We start from the raw sequence: 11,289 nt of genomic DNA on the forward strand, positions 1-11,289 counted from the left end.
AAACAGAAATCTGCTCGAGTTCAGACTGCATGGTGTCTGTATGCTTTTTCAATATTTTTAATCACAGAAGCAAAGATTTGACTTGTAAATCGACCACAGACTTTTTTTTAATTTTGCAGTTACAACCACTGTACGTAGCTGTGGTGCTGGAATCAGCGGTTGTGTTGCAGGCGTTTGCACATACTCGTGCAAAACTGGTGAGTCAATAAGATTTGTTTCGCTAACCTCTCAAATCGTGAAGTGACTCATATAAGTTGCTGGTGGCCTTACCACGAATTCTCGATATATGACGCAACAGTACTGTATTAAGCCAAACTGTGAAATTCTGATCTCAGTCCAGTTGGTAGAGCGAGGGTCCCGGAAAGACTTCTGTAGTGGGTTCGAATCCCACCGCAAGATAGATTATTCTAGCCTGTGCCTTACCATATGTGGGAATGCTTGGGAGGCCGGCTGATTCGGTATGACGCATTTAATGGGCCTGGCGTACTATGATTTATCGATGAGTGTGCCGCGATCGCTGGTCTGCATCGACGCTTCAGGGCTGATCCCAGTATGAATATATGCATCTCATAATCTTCAGTTAAATTTATGCCAAAACGTGTTGTTTTTTTGTTTCAAGCAAAATGTCAATAAGAGAATCCATAATTAATTTCTCCCAAACACAAGCCCATAAAATCTTCACAAGTAAACAAACTAACAAAATCGAGCAAAAATATATGTCTAGACCAGTAGTTCTCAAACTGTGCGTCGCGACGCCCTGGTGCGTCGTTTCAATTTTCCGTCGCAGAATAGTTCTGTTTCGTGGCGTTTTGTTGTTGTATCAATAAACACAACTTTAATAATAAGTTTCCTCATCAACTTTATTTGCTGGTGCGTCGCAAGTCCAGAAAACTTTTCCAGAGGCGTCGCAACAAAAAAAGATGGGGAACCACTGGTCTAGGCCTTTGTGGCATGTTTGAAACGAACAAGAACAAAAACAGGACCTACGTCAACATACTAAAACGATGTTTTAAATATTATGTGACAGTGACGTCAAATTCTAAACGTGTAAAAAACACATGTAATATAAAATCAAGCATGTGCGTTTTTTTAAATTAGAAAAGAGAAATTATTATCAAAGAATACAATGACCTAATTTATAGATGCTGTATTTGAAAAGTTTAGCTGAAAAGTTAGAAATTAAAATTCAATTGTGTTGTAGATAAGTTGTAATATAGTGAGGTGTTTATAGATGCTGTTTTCGTTGCTTTAATAGTTTGCCAGCAGAAACCCGGAAACGATTGCTCCAATCATAGCGAGGATGCTTATCTTCACACTGTTTGAGTTGTTGTGGAGATCTACAAAAACAAAACTATAATTAGGTCTGTGTGAACATAATGTTTTATCGAAGTTATATGGAAACATATATTGTCATGTTATTTTTGACATATAGTGGCCAAGATGGCCGAACTATTTGTATTTAACGGCTTTGTGTTCACAAGGTTTCTATTCCTATATCGACAGTTGGGTTTTCTTGTGCACTTACGGGTTAAAGTTGCTGTTTCAGGCCGTTTTGTTACAGCCCTATTGGCAATACCTGTTGGACTTTGTGTCTTCACACTGGTTTGGCCATTGCATCCATCTGCAAACACGAAATGTTAATGTGAGTTTTGATTACTGTTAGTTTGATATGTTAGTAAAAACAGTCCAATATGAGATAAGTAGGCTGAGCTACAGACCGTTTCGACCCATGAGACCACATTAGTGCAGCTGGTGACAAGAGATATAGGCCGTATTGGCAAGTGTAGGCTTTACAGCGTACAACAACGTAGAGTGCTGTAAGGTGACTAAACTAGCTAACCTGTTTAACGTCTGTTTCCAAGAAGCTTGCTTTAATACAGGGGTGTGCAACAGTTTTCGTCGGTGGGCCGTATAACCAATTCCGGACCTCAAACGAGGGCCACACATAGAGTTTTAGCGCAACACTGGCTTTCGCACAAAACAATTGTTTACTAGACAAAGGCCATTGTTACGTCACATTCGGTGCAGTAGGCTACTTGCAAGTTGCAACTGCTGCATGATCCACCGGTTGGAAAACGCCGATTAAGCTTATATTTGTTACGTATAGCAACTTGAGATATACCAAAACCTTGGGGAAAATTTTGCTAAATTCTCAGAAGAATTGCATTTTTATCATAATCAGTGCGTTGGTGGGGGCCACACTAAACAGCTTGGCGGGCCGGACTGTGGCCCGCGGGCCGTATGTTGCACGCCCCTGCTTTAATATAATCTACTTTACGTATTTAATAAGTTGGTTTTTGACTATAAAGTTCTTTGCGCTTTTATGAAAACATATGCTATTCCCAAATTGTGTACGAATTTACGCTGCTTGTCATTAAACGTTGAGTTATGTAACTGCATGCGTGGTCAGTTTTTTTACCAACACAACGTGATTGTGGAAGACATTTCATATCAACTCACCGGTTTTACACGAAGAAGTGCATACTCCTAACACACAACCACCAGTTATTGCTCCTCCCACTCCACAACTACGAGCTGTTGTGGTTGAGCCTGTGTAATAAAGTGAAGGGTAAAAAATGTAGTAGTCCAATGTGGCGCAATACAACATCTGAAACTTTGTATTAAAATTGTTCTTAATTTGTGATAGTTGTTGATTATATGAAGCATAAAATATACACGGAATTGGGAAGCGCGCAAACGAAAATCTAGCTGTTTTGGGTTAACAACGAGTTTTGATGATAAACATGTTTAAAATCGCACAACAGCATGTCAAGGTGGATCAATTTATAACCACTAACATCAAATATTATTTCGTATAGATCTGCATAAAACTCATTTAGAGTTTTTGTATTTGGGAGCTTAAAAAACTAAAATAAGTAAAAACAAACTTTGTGTACACACCCGAAATTGTTATGACTAATTTATCACAATAATTGCTGGTGAGGCTGCTACAATCTTGGAGATATTTGTCAGGAACCGGTGTGTTTTCGCAGTCTGATTCTCCATCCAAGAGAGCGCTGCAAACGTAGCACTTGATAGCATTGCCTGAAATAAACCACAAATATAAGATATAAGGTCTCATCAGTGCAGCTGGTGACAAGAGATAGGCCGTATTTGGTAGGGTAGCCTTTCACTCTAGTTTGTAGGAAGTGACAAGCTATAATGCCATACTGCACCTATTCTGTTCGATGCCACAACTGGGCATACACCACAGAGTAAACTGGCTCACAATGGCCAAGCAACTGATTTGGAACTAAAGTGAATTAGGCTCAGTGTCGATATATTATTATAAAACTGTTTACTTTCGATTATTAGTGATATTTAGTTAACATTCGTTTTTGTTTAAAAACCTTTTCAAATCAACGAAACATTTTTTGTACAAGTCAAGATTTTTAAATGTAATTATTTTTTTACATTAAATTATAATTTTTTGAAACACTGTTTCATGCAAAACGCCATCTTACCTCCGACAAACAAAGCTGCAAAGATTAGAATGATTTTGCAATTCATTATTATCGGAATTTCACAACTGTTATTTTAGGTAACCTACAATTTAAAACAATGCAAAAATTAAATTAAAACTGCAACAGCTCAAACAGTGTGAAGATAAGCATCCTCGCTATGATTGGAGCAATCGTTTCCGGGTTTCTACTGGCAAACTATTGAACGGGCAAAGTTCATCTTTGTATCATGTCCCAGTACAACGATGCGATTCATCATCGCTTTGCTATAACTTGTAGCTTGTCTGCCTTTATTTAACATCTGAGGTCAAACCAATAAATTTTGACGAAAAAAATATTTCCTTGAAACCATTTTGTTATTTTGGAGATTTTTGTTCGACATTCAAACGTATTAAGATGCAAAAGATTTAAAAATTGAGAATTTTTATGCGCATTTTGAAAAACAAATTGTTGAAAACCCGTAAGGGTTTTACAATTCATGCGGTCTGCATTGCTAAATAGGTTTCCCATATCACCTCCTAAAACAATTTTGGGTTTGTTTTCAAATTACCGAGATTTTGCCACATTTTGCTGATTGAATTTCTCCGCAGTTGCGTTGGCACTAGAAGTTGAAACTGTTTGCTTGCATGCGTTTTTAGTTTGTGGTTGGAAACGTAGAATCTCTAAACTTTGTAGAAATTAAACAAAGCAACAATCAAGTCGCAATAAAGCAGTTTTAAATAAATTTAACTGGCTAAGTACCTAATATCAAACAGCCCTAACTCGCCTTGTTTAAGACCAATTGTCTACTGTATTTTTTTACTGAGGCGTCAATGTATCGGGCCTAAACGGGCTTCTCAAAAACGATTCGGGTTCGGGTCGGGTTTCGGGTCCCAATTTCAAGCCCGTTTACAACTCTGATCTGATGTAAAAAAGTAGTCAAATATTAATGGGGTTACATTCTTGAATGGGCTGTTGTTTGAATGATAAGAAAATGAAGAGAAAATAAAAAAGGCGCTTTCATGTAGATAAATACCCTAATTTGAGTGCTCATGTCAGCCATAGAAAACACCAGATTTATTATAAGCTTGGAAAAGACCCCGGCACATTCTACACTCATAAACAAATCGACCTAAATATGGAGTGTTATATTGAATAAGAAACAAGCACTTAATGTGGTTTAATGTTCCATTCACAGTCTGTATGACATTTAATATCCCTGCTATTCTTATTATGTTGGCCTAATTATGAATTGTTTTTTCTTACGTCCATATCAGCACTGAATAAATTAAGATGAACATAAATTCAAAACTGGGATCAGCCCTGAAGCGTTTATGCAAACCAGCGATCACGACACATTCATACAAATCATGACGTACAAACATTTCCCAATTTTTATTATAGCAGCTTTATTGCAAATAACCACATATTAGCGGTAGAGCTACTTACACCATACGTTATTCCTGATCCAAAAGTGCTTAATTTTCGATAGGTAGCGCAAAGAGCTGAACTATTTATTTAGCGGCTTTAATGGGCTGGGTAGGGAAATATTTACATAAAACTTTTACATTAGTAACTAATTTTTTGAGTAAGTTTTATTGAATTTTAAGTGCTAATACCTTACCCCGACCCTAATAGCCCTAACCGCGAACATTTTTTGAGATATACCGTTTTGAAAATTAAGCACTTTTGGATCAGGAATAACGTATGGCAGGGGAGTCGAAAGTGCGGCCCGCGGCGGCATTTCAAGTGGCCCGCAGCTGTTTTTTCAAATTGCGTTGCGTATGGCCCGCCATCGTCCGGATTAGGTTGTTAGGATTTGGCGACTTGCGACTTCACGCAAAAGCCTTTCATGGAACTTTATTTCCCAGTAAAAAGAAAGTGTACATCGTGCTGACGCAACAAAATTCCACAATTTCTTAAATCCCGTATATTTGTGTTCTAATTCTAAAAAACGCTGGCCCGCGGGCGTCTTCACTTGGTAAAAATTGGCCCCCATTAAAAGAAGTTTGGACACCCCTGACGTATGGTGTTAGTAACCCATATTAGCGGTGTGGATCTTTTTTTTTGATAAATGTACATTTTGTTGCGTATATTCAGATCAGATTCGGTTTTCTTAGCACCCAGTTTACTGTTCTGATTAATTTAACAAAATGCAAATTATATGCAAATCCATAGAGCCTCAAACGGAAAAATATATGATCTCTCCCAGTCTCACCAGTTACTTCGTTTTTGTTGTTAAAACATAACACTCAAGCCGGAAATAGTTGCGCAACTTTAAAACGTTATGGAGCGCAAACAGCGAAGGGCACAATTGGTGGATCACGATTAAACGCTGCAGCTACAACGTGTTATAAAGAGTTATGATGCGGTAGCTATTAAAAGTGAGTGAGTCGCGTTGTGCAGCTATGGGTAAACACGACAGAGGGGAAAACGTTGGTGGAACCAGTCGAGGGGGCTCTGAAAGCTATTCCTTATGTTATGGGAATAAGGCTCGGATTCGACAGAAAAATAAACCACTAAACGAAATCCTTAAGAATAAGGTGGACACAGTGCATGAAGTCATGCACGTATCTTAAGAAAAGAGCCACAATATTATCACTGAATTTACAATTCATTCGCAATGTCACTTCAATAACATAATTAGTGCTAACTTTACAAAAGCGAAAGCCAACTGTAAAATTACAATCGAACAACGCAAAAGCTTCTAAACTGCTTGTGTTTGTTCTCATATACGATCTGCATCAGTTCATTTAAGTAACGCCACATAATTGATTCTTTGCGGTTACAAAACCTAGTTCATCCAAAGCAAAAAGTAACAGGTGGTCTTAAATTCAAATTTGTTATTTTAAAATGAGACAAAAATTAATCAAGCAAGTAAAACCAATAAAAGCAACAAAAGAATTTTCAAATATTCAAATGGTTAGTTGTGTAACAACAGTCGTAGTGTCTTATTTTCCTTCCAATCGTTTTTCCTTATTTAATGCATTGATAATTTACCACATTTGTTGGTTTTATTTCGCTTAAGAAACCTGAACAAAAATCTGATATGTTTACATCAATATAATGATTTAAAAGATAGTGTTTTATCATTCCTTGACGTGACTCAAGTTGATATAAACGGGTGTAACTGATGTGGCTTTCATATCATTGATGATGGCATGAGCATTTGCCGAAACGTTTGAACCATAAACCGTCGCTTTTTACGTCCATTTGGGCCGTTATTTTCACCATTAAACTTATGAACAGATTCGTATAAGGTTCCAATTGTTAGTCAATTAAACCTAAAAGAGGAACTAACTTAAATGAAACGGGGGTCGCAAGCAACACAGAACTGAATGTAAACTTTCTACGACACCGTGGGTGGTTTAAGCTTGTGCAAGTTAGAATTGATTAATTGAATCGTGTAGCGGATGTAACATGAAATTATGTTGTGGTTAATTATGGCTCAGTCGAGCTTGTGGTAATAGCAGTAGGAGTAATAAGTCAACACGAGAATCGAACATTTTGTGCAAAAGTTTTAAACGTTGTCAACTTTAAAACAGTCTTAATGTTTAATTGCTAAAAATATCGAGGTTTAAAATGTTTTGGAAGCATAGTTAGGCACTACTTTTAATTTGATAGTGTTTGAATTTTAGAATACGCACTTTTTTAGCATTAGGCTCTGAAACCTTAAGTTTAAAGCTATTTACTCGGCTAAGTACATATGCTTAGAGTCATAGTTTACTCCGAAGTTAAGTTTTCGAGTCTTTGTTAGGTACAAACTTACTTTTAATATAACAGTGTTTCAATTTTAGAAAAACGCATTTTTTATAAGCATTACGCTCTAAAACCTCAGGTTAGAAGCTATTTACTTGACTATAGCCTTATTACAGTATTCTACAGGAGTTTATTAATATCAGTGATTCTTAACTCTATTATCTCGTCAAAACCTCATTTACAACATCCGACCAAATCCCTCGAACTTTTATAATTAGAAGAACTTCCGCAAACCACTTAAACAACTTCGACTAAAACAAAATTACGAGCGAGAGTTAGAACCGAAGGATGTAATATTTTTAACCCCCAGTGGTTTGAACGTGTTAAGCTTATAATCAAACACTAGAAGTGGGCATTGGGTGTTTTATTTGTTAACACTAGCATAAGTATAATTTTAAAACAAATGGCAGAACTGTTCAGAACATCTGGTTTAGATAAATGACAACAGCTAATTTAACTTTCAGTGCGTTGTGTTATTATGTCGACAAGAGCTTTTCTCGCGTTTAGTTTGTTATGCTTTTATGTTCATTCCTTAAGAAAACGGAAGGCAAGTGACATTTAACCTCTGGAGGGAATCGAACCCACAAACTTTAGAACAACTAAAGATATAATCGCTCGGTTTAGACCCGCATTAGTCAAATACATTAATAAGGATGTAATGGTCGTTTATCAGCGCATTTGCACCTATGAACTTATATAGCAAAGTTTCTGTAAAATGTTGGCGATACTCCCTACGCCCGTATTAAACGGACGTCATAAGTTTACTTTCACGTTCACGACTAAGAGCATAGAACTCGAAGATATAAATGAGTTTTACCGGCTTAAACATTCTATGCCGCAATAAGTAAGCTAAAGTGTTGTATTGATCAAATCATTAAGCAATGTAGTACGTCGTTTTATTTATGTATAGAGTACATCGTTTTTTTAGAAATCACTGTAACATAGATTCGAAGTTTTATTTGTCTGATCTCATAACAACACAATTTTTGAAACCAAGCAACCATGAAAAATATTCTCACATTTCTGCTTGTGGTCGTTCTGATCCAACAAGGTAAGTGGAGTTAATCCAAATGAAGTTAATTTGAAAAAGGAAGGAAGCAATACATATAATAGCCTACTGCAGTAGTTCTCAAACTGTGCGTCGCGACGCCCTGGTGCGTCGTTTCAATTTTCCAAGGGCCTCGCAGAATAAATCCGTTTCGTGGCTTTTTGTTGTTGTATCAAAAAACACAACTTTAATAATAAGTTTCCACATTAACTTTTATTTGCTGGTGCGTCGCAAGTCCAGAAAACTTTTCAAGAAGCGTTGGCTGGCGACGTTTGAATGCAGCGTTTAAAAATACTTGTTGTGCAAAATGGGTAATACGGGTTGTTACTGATTCGTATGTATGAGCTGCTTTTTATATCATAATGCTTTCATAGCACATCAGTATCTCGCAAAGCAGTGATTGAAAATTTCAGTATTACAACATTATAAACCGACAACAAGAAATATGATAGCTCCTATTTACTGAACGCTGTTGTCAAATGTTAAAATTACTTGCAATCAGTGGTGGGATTCCAATTTTGTCAGCCGGTTCTATCACAAAAGTTATATTTTCCAGCCGGTTTTGTTACAAAAAGTCCATTGACAGTAACCAGTAATGCTAACTGGTTCGCTGAACTCATAAAATTTCTTGAGATGGTTCTATAGAACCGGTGTGAACCGGCTGAATCCCACCACTGCTTGCAAATGAATAATCGCCTCCTCCACCAACTTGCAGTAAACGCTTCCAACCTATGTAATGTTAATTTCCTCACAGTGACAGCGATTAAGTGTTACCAGTGCGCCTACAGCGAACTAACTGGGAACGTGACAGACTGTGAGAACGGACAAGTGGCGACAAAATATTTGACTGCTTGCACTGATTCTAGCACAACATGCCAGAAAACTGTCACCAATGTTTACGGTGAGCAATGTTGTTTACAAATACTTTGACCAGTCGTTTGTTTCATATTTTTTCACTTTTAGCTTAACTGTATTTTCTTCGGTACCGCAACTTACGTATTTTTTTCAACTTTTATGTCAACACTGTCTCTTTTGCTATGCTTTTTGATCTTCACTTTGCGTTTTTCGTTTCTATTTTCACCTTTTTCCTGTTTTCCTGTTTTGCTTTCGACACTTGATGTCTATTTTCATTTGTTTTTGCCTTGCCTTGCCTCTTTCAAACATAAGTTTTATCCCCAGAATTTTTTTTCGTCTATTTTTCCTGTTTGTCATTTTTTTACTAACACAATATCTATATTACTGCAGACAAGAAGGTTATTACCCGGAAGTGCGGGGGACCAACAGTGCCCCCTGACGGATGTAGTCAGGCTTATTGCAGCTACGTGTGTAAGACTGGTAAGTGAAAACTAGTTCGTCGGCAGGTGGTACTAATGTACAAAATGTTGACGATTTGAAACCACAAGTGACAAATATTAAGAATTTAAAAGTTTTTTGAGCAAAATAACAAAACATTTTAACTTGCACAACGACGGACTATGATAAAGGGCATTAAAGCTTTACCGGAAATTAGATAATTAACTGTCGGCATTAAGCAAACGTTAAATAATTTTACAGTCGACACTTGTTGAACAAAATTCTTAGCTTGAGCTTAAGCGGATAGTTTGTGATCCTAAATAGAAAGTAAACTGTTGCTTTTAAACTCGACTAATACAAGTGTTTTTGATTTAGACGGTTGCAACGAATCAAACGATGTGAAGACAAGCGTGTTGCTGATGTTTGTGACGTTGGTGGCCCAAGTTTTGTGGTCGAGTGTTTAAATCCACTGTAAATTCCAATGTTCAACGATTCGTGTCAAGTTTTAATGTTTTTGTATATTCGCTTTATTAACACACCTATTCACGCATAACGTATTTTCCTGTAAGTAATTACGTAATAAACTTATTCAGTGACTTGTAATGTCAAATATTAGAAATAACGGATTTGTTCATTGGTTATAGTATTTTCTTTTACTGACAATAAGTTTTAGCTACGACCACTGTATACAAAACAAACTGCATGGTATAAAGATCGTGACGTCGTAAAGAGATCGGACTGATCGCCAAATCGTTTAACTTAATCAGTGGATTTAGTTCGAAACTAATCCCCACTTTTCAGGCGCCAGTGGCTTGGATATTGTGAAATACAGTAACTTCTTTACATCAGTAACTTAGGCTGCGCACCTCTGACATAAACAGTTTTAACCAACAGCACAAACAACACAAATTTGTTGTACAAGCAACGTATTTTACAATTAGTAAACTCAAAGATACATAACTTTACACCAACCACAGGCAGTATGCTAATGCTAACTGGTTACCAGTATCAGATAGTGACTATCTAAACATATGCTTAATTTAACTTACCATTTTACTGAAGGGAATGACACAAATACCACTTCATTTAAGTTGCAAAAACGAACAAAACGCAAAGTTCAATGTGACTTACTTGTTGCGGAAGATTTGTAAAAAAATCCAATGCTTTTTCCAAATAATCCACCGTCTTTAAATACTCGTAGTTAAATGCAGATTACAGAAGTTTGTGGCAATTTCTACATCCATTCAATACAGTTTCTCAGTGCACCATCACATAACTTATTCACTGCAAGCTGTTACAGACGTTCCAGAGTGGAAAAGTCTGTACGCGCCTCACAAACAGTCTCGAAAACGCTTTTTTCGCGTCGCCCAATCAACGCGTCTGCCTCAGGTTTAGTGACTCGGCAGAAAAGAACATTACCTTGCAGTTTTGGGGCTTTTGGTTGCTGGCAGTTTTGTTGCAAGTATTTTAACAAGCTGCGTTGAGGGGTTACAGTTCAGGATCTTTAGGTAATGTTGAGTTTAAGATTTAGTTTTTATAAAACGGATTTGGTTCGGGACTGGTTTCACACTATGGGCCTCATTTGTGTCGCAAATTTCATCAACTTTCGGGCTTGACTTACGGGTTTGAACGTCGATCCTCTACTTCTCCGAATCGAAAGATCCCAGCTTAGATGGTCCATCTGGACGACCTCGAACTCGATGGCTCGATCAAGTTGAAAGTCTGACTTGGAATCGCTTGGGACTTCAT

General features: G+C 37.1%; 1 protein-coding gene across 1 annotated transcript; it reads right to left on the reverse strand.

The window, feature by feature from the left end:
* Positions 1–660: 660 nt before the first annotated feature.
* On the reverse strand, positions 661–10,741 carry LOC145212003 (uncharacterized; the record flags this gene model as incomplete). The annotated part of the gene is made up of 5 exons (XM_080080075.1): positions 661–1,337; positions 1,526–1,621; positions 2,461–2,550; positions 2,902–3,045; positions 10,672–10,741. Coding segments are annotated over 5 exons (489 nt in total), but the record flags the coding sequence as incomplete, so codon positions are not given.
* Between the last annotated feature and the right edge of the window lie 548 nt (positions 10,742–11,289).

Source organism: Phallusia mammillata, chromosome 1 (assembly GCF_965637545.1).
Source record: "Phallusia mammillata chromosome 1, kaPhaMamm4.hap1.1, whole genome shotgun sequence".
Classification (NCBI taxonomy): domain Eukaryota; kingdom Metazoa; phylum Chordata; class Ascidiacea; order Phlebobranchia; family Ascidiidae; genus Phallusia; species Phallusia mammillata.